Below are 25,196 nucleotides of genomic sequence, written 5' to 3' on the forward strand. Positions count from 1 at the left end.
AGTGAGTGCCACCCTCCTTATTCCACACCAATTTGCTTTTTTTAATTGCTTTCAGAACCATTTAATGCCCCACTCTCAGAGCAGTTTAGTTTACCATGAGCCAGCAGGGGAAGAACATCTCCCTGCTGAGCTCCCATGCCGGAATGAACGTGGAGGTATAGAATTGGGCTATGAGGAAGTAGGAGGCCCCAGGTCCTGGGCATGACCTAAAACTTCACCCTGCCAGGGTAGGGAGGCCTGGTGGAACTGCTGGTGGTGTGGCAGCCCCAGGAAATGCCAGGACCGCTTACCTCCCTGATGAAAGGTGAGTAGGGGGCACCTGATAACCTCCAGCCACCACATGCACACACAGTCCTGGCTGGGGAAAGCCCAGACCTGTAAGATCTTTGAGAGGCCTGAGGCTTACTTGTTGCAGTGGAGTTGTGAGGGTGAGAATAGGCAGACAGCTCCGATCTGGCCTGAGGTACCCTTAAATGGTATGTGCTGTGGCCAGGACACAAAGCAGGGTCAGAGGGCCAGGGACCCACCATGAGGAATGCCCAGAGCAAGTAGCTCAGCATTCCAACTCGCCTGAAGGCTGGACCAGTGACTAAGGAGGAGCCAAAGGTCTCAGAGAGGGGACCACAGGTGGAGGGGGTGAAGGATGCAATCTGTGTGGCATGGGCTGCAGTGTAGAGAAGGTATGGAGCTGCAGAATGGATGTCAGCCCTAGACATCAGGGGCCTAAATGGGCAGCCTCCTGCCTGGGTAACATCTGAATCAGTTTTGCATCAATGCGTGGCAGGTGCAAGAGAGATGGGCAGTTAGCGCAGACCCAAGTGGGTGGGATGAGATCTAACTGGCACCAGGAAGGCCCCCTGTTACAGGCTGCCATCCCTGCTGCATTCATCCTGATCTGCCTTAACATACACAAGGCAGACAAGGTTCTTTGGGTCAATCTGATATCTTTTATTAGACCAACTAAATAGTTGGAGAAATATATCTTAGCAAGCTTACAGGTTTAAAAATCCTTCATCAGGCTAAGGGAGCATCTGTAGTTGGTGTGTGTGCTCTTTCTGGATGGAATGAATAGTAAAGAAGCCAGAGGCTGGCATGCAATGCAGCTAAGAAAGCCAGTCAGTGAAAATGTAAACTGAGGCATCAGGGAGTGAGAGACAGGCTGGCGGCAGGGGGATGTAGCAGGTAAAAGTAGAGAGGTACCTGGGGAGTCAGATGTCAGGCAGGTTATAATGTGTCTTAAATCCAATGTCTATATTTAGTCCATGAGTTTTTGTCTCTGGGAGGTTGATGAAGTGAGGTTCATAGGTTTGTCTGTGAAACGTGTTTTGTAAATTCCCTTTAAAGATCAGGACTGAGAGATTGGAGATAGAGTGGCTTTCTTGTGAGAAATGTGCCCCCGCTGATAATTGGGTGTTCTTGTCTTTAATAGATTTCCGGTGTGCATTCATTCTGGTGCACTGTTGTTGTTTGTTCTCTCCTACATATTTTCCATCAAGGCATTTGGTGCACTGGCTGAGATATATAACGTTTCTGGAGGCGCAGCTGTAAGATCCAGGAGTGGTGATGGCTCTGTTGTGGGGTGTAGTAATTGTGGTGGAGATGTGTTTGCAGGTTTTGCATTTCTTGTCATGGCATGATCAGGATCCATTTGGTGTATTTTGGGCTGTAGGAAGTTTGTATCTGGTGATCAGGTTAGCAAGGTTTGGTGCTTGTCTGAATTTACAAAACACTTTTCACAGATGAGCTTATGAACTTCACTTCATGAGCCTCCTAGATACAAAATCTCATGGACCCAATATAGACATTGGATTTATGACCACTATAAAAGTTGTTAGGCTTCATGCCCTCGGAAGGGGCTACCATCCCTGCTGGATCCATCTCACTCTACCTTAACTCTCATAAATTATGCAAGTTTTGCTTTCAACATTTTGAGGGGTACTTTCACAGAAACCCTGCATGTATCTCCTTGAAACTTGGCAGGCTTCATGCCCTCTGAAGGGGCTACCATTCCTGCTGTTTTCATGCAAATCGGCAAAAAAATGGCAAAGCTTTAAGTATTTTAATGATTCCCCATTATAGTCTATGGCTGAACCTTCATAGCTGCTCTGAATCTCTGAAGCCAATTCGGCCAAATTGAATCAGGACGGTGACTCGAATCACCAAATCAAATCACTGTTCTTCTGAATTGGCCAAATCTGAATCCAAATTGAATACTTGCCGCTTTGCACAGGCCTAGTAACTTTTCTTTCTGTCTGCATGCTTCATATTTGTTATTATATTAACAAATTTCTAAGAAAAGATTTGCTGCAGTAAATTACCAAATATAATACACATGACTGAGCCATTTATTATTCTATCTTGTATTCATCTTCAAATTAATATTTCATCAGTAGTCAGTTTGTCATGTTGTTTACAATTCAAATAGTGTAAGTACTACATAATTAGATGTAAAGAATATGTTTGACACTGTACCAATTCATGAGAGGAAGAAATGGTCCAAGGAATCCTTCCTTGACCTTTGCATGCCTGTACATGACTCAACTATAATCCCAGTCCTAGGTTTACAGAGTACAAGAACAGGAAGTTCATAAGTCCCACACCAGTGATAGGCACTGTAAAACAGTCGGTCCACAATGAATTTAGTAGGGTACACACATGTAACCCGGGTGGTACTCAATTTATATACTCCTTCTACAAATGAAGGGAATGTTAGCAAGGCAGAATCACTGGGGAGGTGTGGCTGCTCAGCTGGGTGCAGCTTTCCTCCTCCCCTATAGAGCAGAGCTAGGGCACATATTGGAACTTAACAATGTACAATTTAATGAGAGATAAGAAAATTAAAATAAGACATATATACAAAGGATATAGGAGCTAGAGGCAGTATATGTACAAATCAAGGCAAATACTCTATATCAGGGGTGGGCAATTATTTTGGGTGGAGGGTGCAAGGTTTACAAAGCATGAAGCACAGAGCCCAAAGGAAGAGAAAAGGGCCTCAAGCAAGGAGTGGGAGACCCGAGCCGCTTTGTGTGATGCCAGAGTATCTGTCCATTCCAGGACCCTCCATGCACTGCATGGAGACTCGAGCTGACACCTGCAGCTCTGGGCCCTCAATCAGCTCCTGGACCCTCTGTTTAGTGATCCATGCACCATGTACCCTGACTCTTGCAGGGGTTGGAGACTGGAGCTGCAGCCTGCAGCTCCAGGGCCTCGGTCAACTCCCAGGCCCTCCATGCTCTAGAGTCGCGGTCCACACCCAGACCCTTCGTGCACTGATCCATGCACTGGGTGCCCTGCTTCATGCAGGGGGTTGGAGACCCGAGCTACTGTCTGCAGCTCCAGGACCTTGGTCTGCTCCCTGACCCTCTGTGCACTGGCTGTGCACTGACAACATGCTCCCTCACAGTGGTGCTGGTGGACTTGCCACTCCCCATTCAATGAGTCACCTTCCAGGCTCTTCTAGGGCAACCCCTCCACCCCACTGGCCAGCTCTGCCAGCTCTTCTTTCACCCTCTTTGTCCCTTGATGCAGCCGCCCATGTGCCAGGCACACTGCCTTTTTATTCTCTTTGGAGGCTCTGCCCCCAGATTGCAAATGGACCAATCAGAGAGAGAGGCGGTTAGTCCCTTCTCCGGTCCAGCTCTTTGCCTCACCCCTGGGTTGGGGAGGGGCAAGCCTCTCTCCTTGCCTTTCCTGATTGGTGGGGAGGGCCCCACCAATCACTTTAAATCTCTCTGAAGCCAGCATGCCAGGCTGCCACTGGCAAGCCCGCCACACACAATTGAAGGAGGGAAGCAAGTAGCATGCACTAGTATCCCCACACTACATCACAGAGGTTTTCTAATTGCCTTTTTTATATGTCATGCCTGGCTCTGCCTCCTTCAGTAACTCTGCTGCACTATCCCTTAATAGAACACAGTAGTTCTTCATCAGCAATCTGCAGACTTCCATCTCAGCTTCCATATCTCTAGTAGTGCTGCCTGCAGCCCTGCAGTCATATAGCACTGCAGAGTTCAAGATCCTAAGAGAAGGAAGGAAGGTGAGCAGCAGAACAAAAGTAGACTTCAAAAAAGTTAACTTTAACAAACTCAGGTATCTGGTGGAGAGAAACTGCTTGGAGGCAAGTTTGAGGAGAAAAGGTGTTCAGGAGGGTTGGCCATACTTTAAAGAGGCCATATTAAGGGCCCAAGAGCAAGCTATCCCAATGCAAAGAGTGGGAAGTGCAATGAGAAACTGACCTCAAGAATCCCTTCAAATAAGTTGAGTCTGAAAAAGGAATCTTACAAAGAGTAGAAAGTTGGGCATCTTAATAGGGAAGAATACAAGAGTGTTCCATGGACATGCCAAAAGAAAATCGGGAAGACCAAGGCATAATTTGAGATCAACCTAGCAAGGGATGTAGAAGACAATAAAAAGGGATTCAACAAGTCTGTTAGAAGTAAGAGAAAGACCAAAGAAAATGTAGTTCCCTTTACTGAATTCAGAAGGCAATTTAGTTATAAATGATGCAGAAAAGGTTGAGGTATTTGATATATTTTCACTTCAGTCTTCACGAAGTCAGCACCCAATGATAAATGCATTTGGCAGCAAAAATAGGGAAGGAACCAAACTATATAGAGTTGTGAAAGTACAGGTTAGGGATTACTTAGAGTAGTTAGATGTTCTCAATAAGGCAAGAACAGATAGGGTACACCCTTAGGCAGTGGGGGCTAACCTTTTAGGCAGGCTTGTCACAAATTAGCCCCACACCCTCCCTGATTGCCACTCTGGTCCCCTTCCCCTGCCCAGTCTGCTGCTTTGCTTTCTGTACCTAACCTGTGCTCCCTGCCCAACCTGCTGATCTACTTTCTGTTTCCTGCCCTATTTGCCAATGTGCTCCCAGTCCCCTCCCTGATCTGTCATGTGCCACACACAGAGGCTGTCAATGCAATTTGTGGCATGTATGCTGCTAGTTGGCCACCTCTGCTGTAGGGTACTGAAGGGATTGGCTGAGGTAATATATCTTTGAGGTCAGATAGGGTCCTGGGTGACTGGAAATGGCCAAAACAGTGCCTATCTTTAAGAAAAAGAGCAAGGAGAATCTGGGGAATTGCAGACCGATACCTGAACGGATCATGGACCAGGTCCTCAAAGCACTCTTTCAAAGTACTTAGGGGAAACTCTTTCAAGGCACTTAGGGGAGAACAAGGTGATGAGGAACCATCAGCATGGATTTACCATGAACGAGTTATGCCTGACCAATCTGATTTCCTTCTCTGATAAAGTGACAGGCTCTGTGGGTGTGGGAAGAGCAGAGGATGTGATATACCTTGACTTTTGCAAGGCTTTTGGCACTGTCTCATACAATATTCTCATTAATAAGATGAAGAACTACAGACTAGATAAAAGTACTGTAAGGTGGACACATAACTGGTTGGATCATCATGCTCAATGCAAAGTCATCAATTGCTCAAAGTATATTTGGGAGGCGGTATCAAGTGGACTTCCCCAGGGGTCTATCTGGACCTGATATTGTTTAACCTCTTCTTTATGATTTGGAAGATCATGAAGAGTGCACATTTAGCAAATTTGTGGATGATGCCAAGTTGGATGGAATTTCAGTCAGTCTGGAAGGTAAGGCTAGGATCCAGAATAACCTTGAGAAACTTGAGAAATGGTCTGAAATCAAACAGATTAAATTCAGCAAGGACACATGCAAAGTTCTGCATTTGGGATGGAATTGCTATATGCACAAATACAGACTGGGGAATGACTGGCTAGGCTGCAGTACTGCAGAGAAGGACCTGAGGGTTTACCGTGGATGAGATATCCAAAAAACCTCCAATTGGAATGCATGGGTTGATGAGGTGTCCAAAAAATACTTGCATTGGAATGAATGAGTTGACCTGTTGTTGGAAAAATCCCCCATAGGAATGCATGGATTGATGAGATCTCCGAATAAACTCCTATTGGAATGAACGGGTTGACAAGGTGTCCAAAAAATCCCCCATAGGAATGAATGGGTTGACCTGTGGTCAGAGAAACCTCCCATAAGAATGCATGGGTTGACGAGGTGTCAGAAAAAACTCCCATTGGAATGAACAGGTTGACCTGTTATCAGAGAAACCTCCTACAGGAATGCATGGGTTGACCTGTTGCCCAAAAGATCTCCCATTGGAATAAATGGGTTTGACCTGTTGCCAAGACACCCTCGGAAATCTGTAAGGGAGTGCTCAAAAACCATTCGCTGACCATTCGAACCATGAGGGTGGATACATTTGGTGGGTCATCTCGGTAGTTGGGCCAGATGCCATTTCCAAAAGGTACATGCAGATATATAGGGAGAGGGTATTTGCGGGTGGCGGACTACTGAAAGTCTCCCAGGGGATGAATCTGCATGCTTTCCCCAGTCCTGGAGCTCTGCCAGGGGATGAGGCCAAGCGTTCATGCAGGGTTGCAGTTCCAGGACCCCAGTGACGATTCCAGGTTTACCCCAGTGAACCGACCATGGGGTGGGAAGGCTTGTACACTTCTGTAGGGCCCTAGCAGGTATACGGGGCCCCACGGTTGGTGCCCAGTGACTCCTCAAAGTGGACACAGCCGCTGGCTTCCCCCACCCGGGTCATGGGGGAGCCCATGCACCCAGGCAGAGGCCTGGTAAACCTAGAAGTCTGGCCTGGGATGTGCCCCATGGCCATCCCAGGTTGCAGTTCCGGGAGCCTGACCATGAATCCAGGTTTACCCCAGTGACCTGACTGTGGGCCAGGGAGGCTCATGCACTTCCATAGGGACCCAGTAGATATGTGGGGCCCCAGGGTCGGTGCCCAGTGACCCCTCAAAGTGGACACAGCCACTGGATCCCTGCCCAGGGTGCAGGGAAGCCTGGGCGCCAGGGCAGAGGCCCAGTCAACCCAGAAGTCTGAACCAGGATGAGCACGAGGGCCATATTGTGTTGCAGTTCCAGGAGCCTGGCCACAAATCCAGGTTTACCCCAGTGACTCGACCGTGAGCTGGGTCACCTATGCACTTCCGTAGGGCCCCAGCAGGTATGTGGGGCCCCTGGGTCGGGGACCAGTGATGCCTCCAAGTGGACATGCCCACCAGCTCCCTCCACCCAGGACACGGGTGTGCCTGGGAGCCCAGCCAGGCGAACCCAGAAGTCTGGCCAGGGACAAGCACAACGGTCATGCCAGGTTGCAGTTCCCGGAGCCCAGCCACAAATCCAGGTTCACCCCAGTGAGCCAGGGGGACTAGCACATGCAGGGAGTGGCTCCGACTCTCCTAAGGGTGCCTGCCAGCCCTGCCAGTTGGCCACTGGAATGAACAGGCAGCCCAATGGGATTCGGACACCATGTCAACCTGCCATACGAATGAATGGGTCAATTGGTTTTCAGAGAGGCTGTGAAAGTCTGCAAAGGGTCACCTAAAACCTGTTTCCCAACCCTTCGATCCAGGAGGACAGACACATTCAGCGGGTTGTCCTGGTGATCAGCCTGGTTTTTGGGACTGGGTCCCGCATTTTAAAAGGTACCTGAAGATATATAGGGAGAGGGTAGTCGCAGCAAGCCAGGTGCCAGAAAGTCTCCCAGGGGCTGAATCTGCATGCTTTCCCTGACTGAGGAGAGGGGAAGGGCAGACACCCAGGCAGTGAACATGGGCCTCTGGCCCCAGAAGTCTGGCTGGGGCCAAGCCCAAGGGCCATGCCCAGCTCCAGTTCCAGGAACCTGGCCATGAATCCAGCTTTACCTCGGTGACCCGACCATGCACTCCCAAAGGGCCCTGGGATTGGAGCCCATCCAGATGCCTGGTCAACCCAGAAATCTGGTCAGGGATAAGCATGAGGGTCATGCCAGGTGGCAGGGATGGTTTATTCAGGGACAATCCTGCCTTCAGTAGTGGGCTACTTTAGATGACATCATGAGGTCCCTTCCATCACTATTTGCATATTATCCTGCAGCCATACTTCCTTTCTGCCTCAACATTCCCCTTGTTCCTATGCCAGCAAGGAATCCTGAGCAATAAAGATAGGGCCAGATTGCATCTCTTGTATGGCTTCATGCAAGGGATAAACCAGGACAGATAATGTGATGCACAGTTGATGTATCTAAATTCTCACACTCTTGTAATCATTTTCCATTTTTCAAAATGGTGAAAGCTTTTCACTTAGCTATGCATTTCATGTTTTCCTATACTGTTTAACTTGATGACAGCATGAAACAAACAGATACTTGTCTGCATGTAAGGGAGGGTACAACCAAAATAGTAACATATTGAAGGAAGGGGATGACTGGGGCACCAGCCCCAAGCACTGACCTTGGATGGAGAGGCAGAGGAGAAAAAGCAGAAGTTGGCTGTATCACTGGACCAGCTCTGCTGTGCCACTGGCAGTGCAGCAATTGATGCTCTCCCACCTGTGCCATTCAGGGTGTGCAGGTGTCACATTACACCTCTGAACCCAATTACATACCCGATTAAGTGCTCCTTGCTGACATATGCAAGTGTCTACTTGTTTAAATGTTTTATGCTACAGGGGAAAATGCAAATGATGTGCCTACCCATATTTTTTGGACAAAGGAGCTTCATTTTTTCATTTGGACTCATATATAATAGTTGGACAAAATGCTAGAAAAGCCAGTTTTTGACTAGCTGTTTCATTTGTTACTGAATTTACCAGAGCTGCATAACAGCCAGGTGTACAATTCTTTATTTAGTAAAATTAATGTGATGAACAATGGAAGATGAGAATTCCGTCCTTCTTTTAGAAGACCGTGTTTATTCCAGCACAGTACATGAAAGTTTTGGGGAGTTACACAATAAGCTTAAGTTAAAGGTATTTTTCTTACTAAAACAGTTTTATTATTCTTTCATCTCTTTGTCTTTATAACAGCTATTGTATATTAAAAATAAGAGGACAGATACAGAAAATCAAAGTTAACATGTGGAAGCAGACATCTGACTCAAAAAACATCTCTTTCAGAGTATGGCTGGAATGCCATTATTTTGCTAAGCTTTTTCCAGTATGTCTGTGAATATTTAAAACATATTTCAGAAAGAAGACATTGAAATATTTTAAAAGTTGCAATATTAAGACTTAGTATCTTAAGGCTTTCAGGCTGAAGAAATCCACTCAGCTAGTATAAAAAAACCTGCACTTTCAAAAAGGCAAATGTCATTAATCCTTGGAAACTAGTTATCTACTATCAACTTGTGTTACCTGCTATGTTTTTATTAACTAGGGTTTACCAGGAGAGCATGGGTTACCAGGAAAACCAGGAATTAAAGGAGAAAAGGTAGGGTTTTTTTCTACTTTCGTTAATTAAATTTGTGCTCATGGGGATATTAATCAGAAACCTTGCTCTTGAAAATTATCTTCCATCCTGTGCTAAGCTATCTAGATGCACTACAGATTGATGAAAAGCACTTGTCTTCACCATGATGAGTTCACAGTGCACAGTGTTGACCCAATTCCTACTCAAGTTAATGATTGAAAAATATCTCATTGATTTCTGGTTGAACTGTGTATATAGGTACTATAGACAGGCAAGATTTGACAAACAGTGTGTATGTTGCAGAGCATATGTAAGGAGGCAATACATTGTGAGATAAAGCTTGGTATTTATATACTGTATTTTTATATACCCCATGGTGCTGGGAGGGAATGAACCTCCCCCTTAGTCTCCCCCCCAACCCCCAGCAGTTACATATGTTATAGAGGTTTTTTTAAGTCTTCCTCAGAAGCATTGGGTGTCAGCTTCAGCTAAGGCTGGGGATTTTGACTAGGGTGTGCCAGTGCTCCTGCTGAGACTTAAACCTGGATGTTTCTGGTTAGAGGGTCTTGCCCCTCTGCTCAGGGTCAGGCTAATTCACCATATTTTGGGTCAGAAAGGAGTTTTACCTCATGGTCAGATTGGTATGGATAGTGGTGGGTTTTGTCTTCCTGTTTAGCAAGAGATGCGCACCTGTTCCTGTGTTCTCTTGAGCATTTTGCTAAGAGATTAGACATTGATTTGTATAAGATGGTTTGGATAGGAATGATCTTGCCTCAGGCAGGGCTTTGGACTGAATGGCACATGGAGGTTCCTTTCCAATCTGCTTCTCTATGATTCTGTAATTTTCCTACATACAGTATGCCCCCAAATAAGACATGTTTTTGGCAAGTCAGAATGAAGAAAAGATTTATTCAAAAGAAAAAAAAACAATTCTGAAGAAAAGGCAGAAATACTTTTTTCCAGAATTTATAGAGCAGGGACAATCTAGTCTTCAGCTCACTCATGCTCCCATTCCTGCTTAACTAAAGCTGAAACTCTAGATGCTCCTGAAGACTGGTCTTCATGGGTGGATTTTGAAAAAAGGCAAAGAATCTCCAGAACTATGAAACAAGAGGAGAGAAACCAGGACAGATAGCAGACAGCAAAATTGTCCTAAGTATGGTTAGCTTGATTAGTGGAACATCGAGTTTATTAAAAAGAAAGGGTGATAGTTAACATCTTTTCAGTGAGGAACAATAAGCCATTAAGTCAATTGACTCCCCCAGCTGTCTGAATAGTAACAGCTATTGCAGTAGCTGCTGAATAGTAACACAATGCAGTAGCTGCTGCATTGTGGAGCAGAAATCAAAGCAGAGTGTTTCTGTTCGGGGTAGCTTCCCCACTTAAAACATGCACCCCAATTTTGGGGGAAAAGGAATAAATATATCTCCAGAATATAAAGAAAGCTAATAAAATAGACTAATGGTTGCGAAGGCAAGAGTTGAGTGTGGCTGTAGAAGACTGAATGACAGAAGCCAGTCTTCTACAGCTGCACGGAGCAGAGTTAAGTAGCATAAGGTCAGCTGAAATCATCCTCCTGCAAAGACCATCTGTGTGCCAAGTTCATTTCACAGAAATGTGCAGGTAATCATTCTCAGTAGTTGCTGCTCAGTTCTAGAACACCTTCCCACTTGTGGCCCTTCAGAATCTAGCTCTGGATATCATCTGGAAGTTCTGAAAGACATTCTTATTTGAACAGGCCTGCTCCAAGCAAGGCCAAGTTTGGGGGCATTGTCCTGGGAGTTTGTTCTATACATATTATTTTATATTAATATTTTATCTGCCTTCATAATTTTATTAGGTTTTTCTTAGCAAGCCACTCTAAAGGTAATTTCAGCAAGCCACTCTGAGGGGGACATAGAGATCTACACAATAATGATGATGACAACAATGCAGAAGGCTCTAGGTACTCCATGACGAAAGGGCAAAATGAAAAAAGTACAGTCATTTATGGAAGAAAAAGTGAAGGAGCAAGAGGTGTGTGGTGCTGGCAGAGCATAAGGTTAAAATAAGAAAGGCTGTAGATAATAGGGCTGTGAGAAGCTTCGGTCGCTGATTAGATTCAGAGGCGATTCAGCCCGATTTGGTGGCCGAATCTGAATTGAATCAAGAGACCCATTAACCTCTCTGAATCAAATTGGAAGCCTCAGATTTGATTCGGAGAGATTCAATGATTCAGTCATAGACATAGCTTTATATGTTTTTTCTACGTACCTCGAGGTACCAGGCGCGGCTCATGAATGCTGAGATGGTAGGGTGGATGAAGCAACCCACAGGAGCATGGGGGGTCTGCTGCGGAGTGCACAGGGAACCCCCCACCCTTCACGCTCCTGTTAGATGCTCCATCCACACCACCATCTCAGAGTTCATGAGCCGCGCCTGGTACCTTGAGGTACATAGAAAAAACATATAAAGCTGTGTCTGGCCAAATCACTGATTCTCCAAATCAGAATTGAATCTTCAGATTCAGATTCGGCTGAAATGAAATCAGGACAATGATCTGAATCAGCTAATCAAATCACTGGCCCCTGAACTGGGCCAAATCCAAATCGAATACTGCCCGCTTCACACACTCCTAGTAGATAAAAATACAGCATCAGACCCTTAAATGCAGAAAAGAAGAATTTTCATTAACATAGATGAATGGCATCTAAAACACATCAAACTTTTACCAATGAGATAGAGAAGATTCTGAAGTTGGTGTAGAGCAGGGGTGCTTAAACCCTGACATGCAGAGCCATTTCATCTGGCCCATAAGGCTTTCCATGGGTCCAGAAATTTGGTAACACTGGAGCAGTGGCAAGTAACACTGCTACCACTCCCCTCACTGCCACATTTTCAAGCCCCATGTGAAGCTGAATCAGACCCGTAGGCCTCTGCAGCTGCATTGGATTCCATTGGATTGGGCTGATGGACAGGATCCAGCCCACAAACCAACTTGGACCTGTTCATCTGACTCACGGACCAAAAAGCTCATCATTGTTGTAGAAGATAACTGGCAAGATTTAGCAGTAGCCTGAGTATTAGAGGATGAAAAAGAAAGAACATAGAATGTAAATATTGTAAGGTTGGGGTGGGTAATTGGAAGAAAAACAGTGTTTTTAATCAACTTAAATGCTTTCTTATGTTCTATGGTCCTTTAGCTTTAACCCTTACTTCCTTATCTGTGGAAATAACAGACTCCTTCCACATAATTAGAATACATTAATAAATAACAGGTCCTCTTCCACCTAATTAGAATACATTAATTTCAGCTGTTCTTTATTTAGGCTGTAACTACTGTAATTAATCAGGAACAGCCACCATGGATTCACCAAGAACAAGCTATGCCTGACCAGTCCGATGAAATGACAGGCTTTGTGAGTGAGAGCAGTGGAAGTGATATACCTTGACTTTAGCAAGGCTTTTGACACTATTTTCATTAGTAAGCAAGGAAATACAGACTAGATGAAAGTACTGCTAGATGAATAAATAACTGGTTGGATCATCCTGTTCAAAAAGAAGACATCAATGGCTCATTGTCTAATTGGGAGGAGGCATCATGTGGAGATCCCAGATTTATAAACGACACCAACTTAGGTAGCATTGCAGACACTAAGGTCAGGTACAGACATTACACTTGATCAGAAACTAGTCTATAGCCATAATAGAACATAAGCTTTGGACACAAACCTGGTCTCTATCCATAATAGAACAGAAAATTGGCGCATGCAGACTGGTTTAAAAATGACAGAGCCCAGTCTAAGATTCCCCACCTTCCCCCCAAAGGACAAATGTGAAATCTGTTCACTACTAATCTAAACTACACCGCTTACAGAAAACCACGTAATTTTGATTCTACCTCAAGCTTTTTAACTGTCTGTTATCTAGCCTAAAATTCAGAATAACCTTGATAAACTCAAGAAACAGTCCAGAATTGGATTAAATTCAAGAAGAACACTTGCTGAGTCCTGCACTTGAGATTAAATAACTGCATGCACAAATACGGACTGGCCAATGATTGGTTAGACTGCAGTACTGCAGAGAGGAACCTAGGGGGTTACAGTAGACCATAAGATGAGTTGGATGCCTATAGACATGCTTGTTCACATTCTAATTAGAATGCTTCAGCATAGCCTCACCATCATGTGTATTAAGGCCTACACATTTCGAAATGGCCTCAGGGGCACCTTATCTAAACTTCATCGAATGAGCTTTAGATAAAGTGTCCCATGGTCATTTCAAAATGTGCGGGAGCTTAATATATGTGACTGAGCATTTTTAATTAGAGTAGCTGTCTGGGAACTGAACTAATTAAAACGCCCTCCCCCATCCCCCGAGCACATGTATAGGCAGCCAATATGAGCCAACAGCATGCTTTTGTTAAAAAATAAAGTCAACCGCATACCGAGTTGTATTAACAGGAGTGTTACTTGGAAATTAATGGAAGTCATCCTTCCACTTGACTGAGCGCTGGTGAGTGCTCACCTGGAGTACTGTGTCTAGTTTGGGGCCTTACACTAGAAGAAGGATGTAGACAGATTATAAAGAGTCCAGCACAGAGCAGCAAAAATTATTAGGTGCCTAGGAAGCAAGAATTATAAGAAAAAGCTGAAGGACCCAGGGCTATTTAAGCTGGAGAAGACAAGACTATGGATGGATTTAATAGCCATCTTCAAATACCTTCAAAAATGTAAAACATTGATTCTCTGTTATACAAATGTAGCCAGGTATTTGGTACCCAAGTAAACTCAAATAATTACAGTGATATATTCTGAAACATAGAGCCATATAAAGTTCTTTTTCCTGTATGCCACAGGTAACAGGCAACACAGATCTACCATTAAAAATTGTTCTGATAATTTAAAGTACATGGATTTCTTTTTTCATGAGAGGAGCATTTAAATTAGTGCTTTAAATCTATTCTATAGGGAGATTCTGGTGGCATTATAGGACCCCCTGGACATCCAGGTCCAAAAGGCGACACAGGACCCCCTGGGCTGAGCCTGCATGGGAATCCAGTAAGTAATTCACCCTACATTCCCAATGGACTGTCCTGACTTATTTTTTGTGGGGCTGATGTAATTACTGAAATAATGTATAGAACAGAACAAATATTTTTCAAATATACTTAATGAAAAGATTTTACAGGAGCAGAGCAAGTACATAGAGAATGTAGTTTGGACTTTTTGTTTGTTAATGCAAGGTACATTTTTATGCTTCTGCATCCTGTCATTAATTATCAAGGCATGGATAGAAAAAATGCAATAAAATTCAGTCAGACTTTTTAATATTTAAGATAAAACCATTATTTTTTAGGGTCCTGCTGGCACTCCTGGAAACCCAGGTCCACGGGGGCCTAAGGTATACAAATATGATTACATTCTTGTTTTTTACAATTAAACATAATTGTAATTGCTTTTGCAGTTGTTATTTAAAAAGGCTTTATGGTCTTATCAGGGTGAAAGAGGACTACCTGGTGTGCAAGGAACCCCTGGAGAGGTGGGACCACCTGGAGTAGGAACTGAAGGACCCCCAGTAAGTATAGTAGCCAGTTGTGCAAATGTCATACTGATAATTACTGTGAAACTGATATAAAGAAACAGGACCTTGTAACTCAATTTCTGATATGAGTTCCTTGCTATATGTTTCAACCACAGACTAGGCTATGTTAAGTATGGTTTAAACAGGTTTCTTATGGATTCTTATCTCATTACCTGGATTAGCTTTTGTGACCTCTTTGTTCTGATGTATTTATTACTTGCTTGTTTGCCTCTCCCAGCACTGTCTCCCGCCACTCCCCTCCTCTCCCTTCTTCCCCTTTCTTTCCTTTCTTTGCAGCTAGTGTGTGTAGGAAAGGAGCATAGGCTCTTGCAACTCCCTAACCCCTGCATTTATTAATGCACACTGAGGCCTACACAGCAGAGGGACAGTAACCTTTTTCATGTCAGTGGTAGGGGAAAGAGATGTTGAGTTTTGAATCACATAGAAGGCAGGGCAGATTTGAACATTATAGACTAACTAAGGAGATATACATAGAGCTCACTTCAACAGATGCTGTAAAAAGACATGAACAGAGCACTATTAAAATTACTCTCTCCATTCTATACACTGCTCTGTTCACGTCTTGTCACAGCATCTGATGAAGTAAGCTCTACATATATCTCTAATTTAGTTAGTCTATAGTGTGGAAATCTACCCTGCCTTCTATGAACCAACCTTACCACAAGACTTTTTCTCTACCATGGACTTAACCTAAATCCCAGTCAGTATTTTTGGCTCATGGACACTCCTGTTTTTAAAGTCTTACTGCTGTAGTCTCACTAAATGTTTGGGATTTTCTTATAGGGTCCTAAGGGTCCAGCGGGAGCAGCAGGTTTCCAGGTAGAACACTTATTATAAAATAAGGAAAATGAATTAAATTTAACATTATTTATTATTGATCAGTTTCTTGAATCTTAAGTAACTGTTCTGTATCTTAGGGCGCTAGAGGACCACCTGGACTACCAGGAACTCCAGGTACTGATGTAAGTAACAGTCCTGGACATAATACAGTATTAATATATGCTCTCCTTTTTAATAAATGAAAATTAAGATTCAGTGACTTTGTTTTTAGGGTACTCCAGGACAGGATGGGAAGCCAGGACTGCCAGGCCCTCCAGGTGATCCAGTATGTAAACAATTCAAGTTTGACTCCTATTATTAATCTGCCTCTATTTTAAAACAGAGAGACACCAGATGTTTCATGGACCTGCTAAGTTTTACACAACAGATCAACTAGAATCTTCAATGAGTGCCTGAAAAGACTTATTTTTATTTTCATCATTATATATGTTGAAAATTAAGGTTATATCAGTCTCTTGTAATAAATGCCTATTTTCAGGAGGTTATGATTTGCCTGTAATGCTTGACCGCAGATTGTAACTTATGGTTTGAAGTATGATATATATTTCATACTTAATTGTGTTTCAAGAACACTATTTTTGTCTTGAGTCACAAGATCTAAAGTTGTTGGATTCTGGAATTGGTTTTGCCCTGACTCAACGGATAGATATTATTTTTAATAATATCCTAAAAAGAATTAGCATATAATTTAAACTAACATCCTTCGGTACTAACAAAAGAATTACATTGCGAGGATGAGTATTTTAAGATGTAGAGACTGTTCATTTTAGGGTTTATTTTATTTTATGCATTATACTAACATTACTTTACATGTGTGGGAGCGTCACAGTCCTATAAAGTTTGGCACTGAAGGACCCATAAAGTGCTACATATACTTCAGAACAAATTCTAGCCCCAATGAACATGTAAACATGAGGGTTTACATGGAAACTATGAGTCTCAAGTGCCTACCTGAGGGCAAAATGTATTCCTTATTATTATTCCTCTCTTGACTTGACATCATTGAAGTCCCCACAGCTATGTTGATCTTAGTTTAAAACAAATACTGGCAAAGAAAGACTTTAAAAAGGCAGATGAAACACTCAAAATTCCCAGAACAGCTGTTGAGGCTTGCTCTTCAGCAAAGTAAAAATATTTAGTTACTAACAGAAGACCTATCCACACTATTAAAAATTTACTTTAAAAATGGTTAAATTCACTTGTGGCCTTATTGTTTTAATGTCATGTGGCTTCATGCTTTACAGTTTAGCTGTAGTTTGAAAAATGATTAGTTTTGGATAATCAATGAGACAGTGATGATGCTATAAGGGCAGAGAACACTTGGCATCCAAAAACCTTGTTGGCTTTTGGAAATGCAATGTAAGGATGATGCTATAAGTGATCACAGTGATGGTGCTATAAGTATAGAGATGCCCCTCCCAGGTGGTTGGTTTTAAATTTGGGCAGAGCGGGAATAAAAGGGGAGTGCAATAGCAGCACCCCTAGATACACTCCTGGAGAGGTATCTTGAGTCCAGTGAGGGTTACCTTGAGTCCACTGAGGAGTGCCTTTCATCCAAGAAGGTTGAGAACCACTGTTCTAGTACTTGGGAACTTGTGATATCTTTCTTCCAAATCCCTGGCCCTGTCTTACTATGGTTTGAAGTCAGCCTCTTAACTGTTGAGCACTTCTCTTGGTATTGGCAGTTTCTTTAGCCTTTGAGATGTCTACATACAAATATAAATATTGGGAATAAACAGGAAGAACTGGAGATCCTAAATGTATAGTTTATTTTTAGGAAGAGAAGATAGGGGATGCTCTCTGTGGACCCCATACCAAAAAATATGATGCAACTACTTTTTGACACATGCATAGTTCTATTCTCTGGTTTTCAGTCTCATGAGAGTGCTGCTAGATATGCCAAGAACCTCTCTAGCATTGACCACATAACTTTTCTTTTGTGGCATGTAGCATGAGCCTTTGACTCTTGCTTTTGTTGTTATGATTGTTTCTTTATTTTTCCTGAGAGATGTAACGGTAGACCACATTAATTGTGACTCAGTTTAGTAACAGTATAATCTGTGTCAATACTTTGAACACCATTGACCAAATATTAAAGATACTTGATACGTAAAGCATATTAAAAATGTTATAAGCGTATGTGCCTGTTTCTTTTTCAGATTGCACTTCCACTTGTGGGAGACATGGGTGCTTTATTGAAGGTAATCTTTCTATGGGCATGAAAAGCATGAGTAGAAACATGGATTCTGATGGTTTTGTTATGGAGAGTTGGTTTTTACTATGCTGTGCTTGGCTTGTACTGGTCAGACCTCGTGAAGAATGCCTTGCAGTTGAAAGCTTATCAAAGGGTGCTGACATATGTGCAGCTCACAGAAAGCATCATGAATTAGACCAAACCTCCCAATCCAACAGATGTTCACTGTTGGACCGGGAGGGTATGTGATGCAGCTCTCCTTTGGAGCTGATGTGGGGAAAAGAAGCTGTAAGTCTTCAGCGTCTGTCCCCTAGCCCCACCCTGCTCTCCAATCTCCTGTGCTTTCTCAGGATGGGAAGGTAGGAAGACAGGGGAGGAAGTTCAATCTCGGGTTTCCACAGCCAAGCTGAAGTGGAGGAGGGGTGTAGATTGGAGCCCCCCACCTAGGGGTCCTCAATCCACCCAGCCCACCCTCCAGTGCTGGCTAGGCAACCCACAGACCAAACTCACTCCCCTTTCTTCCCACCTTCCCTGTCTGAGTACAGTGTGCAGAGCAGAGCTGAGCTGTGTCAGTGGAGCCCAGCTCTGTGCAGTGTCTTGAGAATGTGGGGTAGAGGCAGGGGAGGGAGGTTCAATCTGGGGTCTCCCCAGCCATGCTGGAGTTGGGGGGAGGTGGATTGGAGCCCCACCACCTCATGGGGTGTGCTCCAATCCACCTGCCGCACCCTCCAGCTCTGGCTGGGGAACATCTAAACCAAACTCACTTTCCTCCCTTCCCCTCCCTCCCATTCTGAAGACAGTGTATGGAGCACAGCCCGACTGCATTAGCCAAGCCCTGCTCCTGGCAGCACTGACAGACATTAATGTAGGCACTCCACTCTGGAGCATCCTCGTCTGAACCCTCATATAATAAGGATTCACATTGTCACCTGATAGGGCATTTTTAAAGTGTTCGGAGGGTGTGCACTTTTGTCAGTGCACAGCTGTAGAACTTTTTCAGTGGCTGATTGCACAACAAACTGTCACTTCTGTCAGTGCCACTGTCATGTCTATATGTGTCCTAACTATCCCAACTATGCAACTGTTCCAACAAAAGATACCATCCTCAGAAATCCTTCCTCCTCTCTTTTTTTTAATATGAATGATCTTCTCAAAGTAAAACATGTATCGGTGTAATTTCATAGGTTGATTTTTAACTTGCAGGGCTTTACCATAGATAATGGATCAATATAGGTTAGGGTTTAAAACATTTGAGAGAGAGACAAAGGCTTGGCATGCCTGTCATTTGGAAAGTTTAGATTCTGGATGTCCTTCTTGTCCTTCATTAAACCTCTTAATTCTTTCCTTGACTAGAAACAAATTAAGTTTCTATGCCTGTCCTCTATGCTTTTAAGAAAATATATACCTGATAAAAATGTTTGCTATGCACTAAACTGAAACCAGCATCATGGTTAAAATTGTGCTGTGCATCCTTGGAAGCTTTCTAATCAATGAGAATCTGAGCATTCTAGGGTATGTGCAGAGTTGAGGAAATTATAACATGCTACATTCCAGCTTAAACAGATATTCTTTTAGTTATTTTTTTAATGATTCTCAAACAGGTATGTATGAATATGATTTTTCTTGCCCAGCTGTTGGGATATTAGACAAAATGTTTGATATATTATTGCTGCTTGCCCACATCCCATCACTGCCTTCATTTGAAATAAATTGTCACTACAAACATTATGTCTTCCTCCTTTTCCATTTCGGTGTTTGAAATAAACAGCATTTAGAAAGGGGGGGGGGGGGCGGGAGTCTTGGAGGTTCTCTGGTAAGAAAAAAAATCATTTTTTAGTAAATGATGTTTGGTGGAATTTACCATAATCTATAGAAAAAAGGTTGTTCTACAGAAGCAATTTTGTGTGCAATAAATAAGCCATCTCTGAGGACAGATATAATCTTTTCTTTATGTTTTAAATATACTAACTCTTTTCAGGTTGTTGCTTATTTATTCTTCATCTGTGAGTCCCTTTTTACTGGTTTTCAGTCTGTCTTTCAAAACTGCTGTCTTCCCTCTGTAATATATGCCACATGCTTTGCCCTGTCTAGGTCTCATGGATTCTTCCATATTTCATTCCATGTCTCTCCTTGGTTGTGCTGACATTCATGATTAATTTCTATCCTCAAGAAGATAAAGTTAGAGATTTTGGTTACACCCATTGGAACTGGGGAGGGTAATGATCCCTCCTCCCTTCATTTCTGTTAATTTTAAGGAATGCTCCAATGGGGTAGGGCTTAAACAAAAACATAAGTAGATGGCATCACCCAAAACAAGGCAGTCAGGCATGTTCAGGAATTAGATATAAGTGGTCAGAGGTCTTTCTTTGGGTACAGTTTGCAGGTGAGCATTGTTTGTGTGTATGCTTGAGAGAGAAGGAAGAGAAAAAGAGAGAGCAAGCTTATATGCACATAAGCACACAGGCATAGAAGTTCCAAATACAACCTGAACAACCATCAGTGGTGACCCTGAGAGAAACTTAGAGAGAGGGGTCCTTTGGTTGAAAAAGACTTGGGATACTATTAATGTTTGACCCTCCTGTACTCATAGATACAGAACTCTGCACATTCATTGTGAATTAATTTAAGATTACATCTAAGAAATACCTGATCCTTTCAACAGTTTTCCTTCCTAACTGGAACAATTTGTAAGTCCCTAGGTTTTAAGGGGAAAAAAAATCTTAAATTTTGAAAATTAAGTACAACTCTATAAAACCTGGGATCACAGAACTCACAAAGCCCTGAATAAAATTTAAACTAAAATCTGTTTGGATGCAACTCTACAGAATTATAATAATCCAGGTCATCTACACTCAAGTCCTACAGTCTGTTTTCCTCAATTTGCCTTCATAACACGCACTATTCTTTTTTTACTCACAACTCCTAGATTATCACTAAAATTATACTACAGAAAGATTTTAAATAAGTAAAATGCCAGTGTCTCAGGATGTTTTAAATGTATTTAGTATCTCTATGGAAAAGTCACTCATGCCAGTGTTATATGTATCTAACAGAATGTTTGCAGCAAATGCCAAGCTAGTGCTCCTAGTTTAATAGATAACAAAAGGCAAAGGAGTTGCAGGTTTGCTTGACAGGCATAGTCACAGGCAAAGTCACAATGGTAGGAAGCTCCTTATGAGTGGGAGCCTTTATACTTTGTTAAAATAGTTACGCTGCCCCCACCCCTCTTTTTTTTGGCTCTCCAGGGTGATCCTGGACCACGAGGTCCTCCAGGTATGCCTGGCAGAGAAGGGCCAAAGGTAAGTTTATGAAATGAGTACTTTGGGTTTTTGTTCCATAAAAATATTATGCCAAATCTTCGTAGTATCATTGTATCATAGTACTTAGGGTCGGAAAGGACCTAAACATATCATCAGGTCTAACCTCCTGCCCCAGGCAGGAGCGGGTGTTGGGATCATATCACCCCAGACAAATATCTCTCCAGCCTCCTCTTGAAGACTCCCAAGGTAGGAGAGAGAGTACCACCTCACTTGGGAGCCCATTCCAGAGCCTGGCAGCCCTAACTGTAAAGTAATGTCTCCTGATGTCCAGCCTGAACCTTCTTTCTAACAATTTGTGGTCATTACTCCTAGTAACCCCGGGTGGTCCCAGGGGAATAGAGCCTCCTCCAATTCCCGCTGGTCCCCCCTGGTGAGTTTGTAAATGGCCACCAGATCCCCTCTCAGCCTTCTCTTGTGGAGGCTGAATAGGTTCTTGTGCACCTGTCTTATAATCCTCTCTGTAGTATCTGAACATGTTGAAATCTTTAATATGTTTATTATGTCAATGCTGCTGGGGAGTAGGGAAGTGCTATTTTTATTCAGTCCAATTTTATACATGGGGAACTAAGGCACAGAGAAGGACTGAGTTGGCCATGCAAGACATTTTTGATAGAGGAGGGAATTTTTCATGTCCCAGGCTAGTACCACAATCAGTAGACCATTTCACATCCTGAATTCTTGCAACTCATTATTCATGTGAGTGCTCCCCTTGATTTCAGTGGGATTTAGCACCCAATCCACAAAGCACCTAAACTCCCATTAAAATCAATGGGAATTGAACAAGCTCTGGTATCAGTAGGAATCATGCTTCACTGAATTCTGACAGAAAACTATATAATCTAATATCTAAATCTCTTAAAGGAGAACAGAATAATACTCAGAAAACATATATTCTCTCTTAGGAGGAATATCTAAATTAATTGCAGTTTATCACATTAAACTCTGAAGCAAGGCTCAGTTCTGTGGGCTAGATTCAGCAGCTGAGTAAGCAAGCATAATTTTTATTGACCTCAGTGGGAAGCATGTTTTATATCTTCCAGCTTAGAATTTGGCCCTTTGTCCATTTTATGGTTTCTTATTGTTCCTATGTAAACTCCATGTTAAGCTATTTGAAATAATACAAATCTTGAAGCCCACTGCAGCCCATGAACTTTGGTGGCCGTAATAAAATACAGTAATAGTTGAAATCTTATGTCTTCATAGGGAAACAAAGGTGAGCGTGGATTTCCTGGAATTTCTGGAGAGAAAGGTGAAGAGGTAACATGATTTTCATTTCTATAATGATTACATTCTAGCTATTCTTATGTGATCTTGAATAAAGCTCTAAATTGAGAATTAAGTGAAGATATTTAATCTTCAAAAGAAGTTTAAGACTTTTTATGTAAGAGTTAGGAAGACTAATATTAATAGTTTTGGTTCTAAATTTTTGGAAGGGCCTGAAGTACTATTACTCAATTAAATAAAGACAGTTTCATTTTTCATTTCATCATTTATTTTCAGAGGTTAATGTATATTTAAATACTGATGTTTAGCGAAGTGTCCTGCATGCAGCAAAAAATACACATATGCCAGATACACCTGTCACAATAAATTTGCTTTGACTGCATGAGAGGAGCATCCATGGCCATAGAAAATATTAAGCTAATACTGGAAAATATTTAGAGACTGAATTTCAAATTTGTAAAAAGGAGTATTTGCACCATATCTTTGATTCCTAAAAATTACTGTCATCCAGTCAGGGACTGGAAAAAATACTGGTACCAGTCAAAACCAGTTTTCCTATTCTTAATATGATAGATCTGCACTAATGAGCTCAAGAGTAATCTTTTGTCAAAAGAATTTACTAAAATGATTTGAGCAGTATATAAGGAAACAATAAACTCCTCAGGAACACTTTGTCAGCTGAAATAGGTAAAATAAAATACAGTTTTCAGCATATAGCATTCATTGAGTGCTCAAATACCAAAGCATGCAAATTAGAATCTGTTCAATACTATTACTAAATTTTAAACTATATTGCTTTGATACAAGACAAAACATTGGAAAAAATCTCACAGCTATTTTTTTTCATTTATAAAACGATTAATCTTTTATTGTTTTTATAGATTTTAAGATACAAGACTAAAGTAATAATGGATAGGAGGAGAAATAGAACATAAAAATGAAGATTTGAAGGTGATTTTGAAACTAAAATCTTCATTAAACATAATCCATAGTTTTAAAGGGTGTTCAGTTAGGGGTATGCAAAATATAACTGTAACAAGTGGGTGTCCCAGGGCCGATCTCATAGTAGATCCGTCCACTTGTTTCTGACCTAGCCACCCTCCCATCTCACCTTCCATGCCTTGATGTTCACGATTGTCTGATGTTAATCAGTCAGAAGACTGCCCTTTACCTTCCCTGATGACAAGGGTCTTTGTACATGCCCCAGCTTTCCCTTGACTTGTCCCATGCCTTGCAAATGTTTCCTCCAGCTAGCTAGCACTGGGACCTGAGCTCCAGAGTCTCACATGGGACTCTCACTCCCCACCGGAGCTCGAGGTCCCAGCACCTTCACACTGGGTTCCTTATCCTGGCCTCACACCCGGCCTTATAATATTCTTCTACACATACTGGGCTCCCAGCCCTATCTCTGGGCCTACAAGCCCCATCCTTAGGCTCCAGGCTCTGTCCTTGGGCTCCAAGCCCCACCCCGGGCATCTAACCACTCTATCTCTGGGCCCCAGGCCCTCTCACTATGGGCTCCAAGCCCCTCACAATATGGACTAGGGCTCCAAGTCCCATCCCTCTACAAAGCCTAACACCCAGCTCCCCAATATGCCCCAGTCTCTCCTGTGAGACTGGGGCTGCCACAGGTCCCTCCACCTGGCCTGGGCCCCACCTTGGTGCTCACAGTGAGCCTGGGCTCCCCGTGTCTCAGATCAAAACCCACCAGGGATGTGGGGGCTGGGGTTTTCAGGTGCCCTTGCTCGCCTTTCACTGGGGAGGTAACTGGTCTGGTAATTCTGGGGAGCTACCCCACCACAGGTAGCTCCACCAGGCCACCCTTCCCCAGCAAGGTGCAGTTTCAGGTCATGCCCAGGACCATGGGGTCTCCTTCCCCATAGCCCCAGCCCTTACCTCTGATTGGTACTGAGCAGCCAGTGCTGACCCTCCGGCTCTTGGCAGCAGACTGCTGCCTATGCCCTGGTAGGTAACAGAGGCCAGGGTGCTCTGTTACAATGGTTCATTGGCCGAATCCAGCCTGCATACTAATTGGATCTATCCCATAGCTGCCCCCACTGGGCTCTGCCTGGGGCCAAGCTCCACCTAGGGCAGCCTGTGCCGTGTTCTCACCCATTCCCACCAGTCATGGCCCTATCCAGAGTGAGCAGGTTTCTGGCAGAGCTGTTCCTGGTTGCACGCCCAGGTGATGTTTGGCTGTCCCTGCCACCACCAGCACCTCCTACTTCTGCCCCTGCTGTGTCACTCTGAGCAGGGAGGGAGCTGCCGCTGAGCAGCTCCTGTCCCACATGCAGGGCTCCAGCTCCTGGCCAACTTCCACTCACTCGACCGCCCAGTTCCATAAGCAGCTACCTGCAGGTGACTGAGTGAATGGAAGGCAGCTGGGAGCTGGATCCCTGCGAGTTGGAGCAGGAGCTGCCTGGCTGAAGCTCCCCCCCTCCAGGAGTGGTGCATCAGGGGCAGAAGGAGGAGGGAGAGTTGCTGGAGCTGGGAGAAGTGGAGCAGTACTCAGACAGCTGCAACTGCACCAGGAGTATCCCCGCTGGGAAGCTGTCTGCACTGGCCATGGCAGAGGCTGGCGGGCACAGGTGGGAGCATGGTGCTGGCTGCCCTAGGCAGGAGTGGGAGGGGCTTACCCCCATGTTGAGTGCTGCAGGGGCAGCCACAGACCAAACCTGCACCATACTGCTCAGGTGAGCTCTGCTGCACATGGCCCTGGGACCTAGCACCTAAGCAGCTTCTCCCACCCCCCATACATACACCACCCACCCACACACAATACTCAAA

At 43.6% G+C, this 25,196-nt stretch overlaps 1 protein-coding gene across 5 annotated transcripts in view; it reads left to right on the plus strand.

Moving 5' to 3' along the window:
• COL19A1 (collagen type XIX alpha 1 chain) overlaps positions 1-25,196 on the plus strand; it is a 393,720-nt gene that overhangs the window by 279,580 nt on the left and 88,944 nt on the right. For 4 of the 5 annotated variants that reach the window (XM_059730850.1, XM_059730868.1, XM_059730872.1 and 1 more), the window contains 10 exons: positions 9,216-9,269; positions 14,198-14,287; positions 14,586-14,630; positions 14,709-14,804; positions 15,615-15,650; positions 15,749-15,793; positions 15,883-15,936; positions 17,831-17,872; positions 21,111-21,164; positions 22,389-22,442. In XM_059730850.1, coding sequence (XP_059586833.1) covers positions 9,216-9,269; positions 14,198-14,287; positions 14,586-14,630; positions 14,709-14,804; positions 15,615-15,650; positions 15,749-15,793; positions 15,883-15,936; positions 17,831-17,872; positions 21,111-21,164; positions 22,389-22,442 — 570 coding nt within the window. The remainder of the gene's footprint in view (positions 1-9,215; positions 9,270-14,197; positions 14,288-14,585; positions 14,631-14,708; positions 14,805-15,614; positions 15,651-15,748; positions 15,794-15,882; positions 15,937-17,830; positions 17,873-21,110; positions 21,165-22,388; positions 22,443-25,196) is intronic. The other variant, XM_019496735.2, reaches the window with a different exon arrangement.

This window comes from Alligator mississippiensis, chromosome 1 (assembly GCF_030867095.1).
Source record: "Alligator mississippiensis isolate rAllMis1 chromosome 1, rAllMis1, whole genome shotgun sequence".
In the NCBI taxonomy this organism is placed as follows: domain Eukaryota; kingdom Metazoa; phylum Chordata; order Crocodylia; family Alligatoridae; genus Alligator; species Alligator mississippiensis.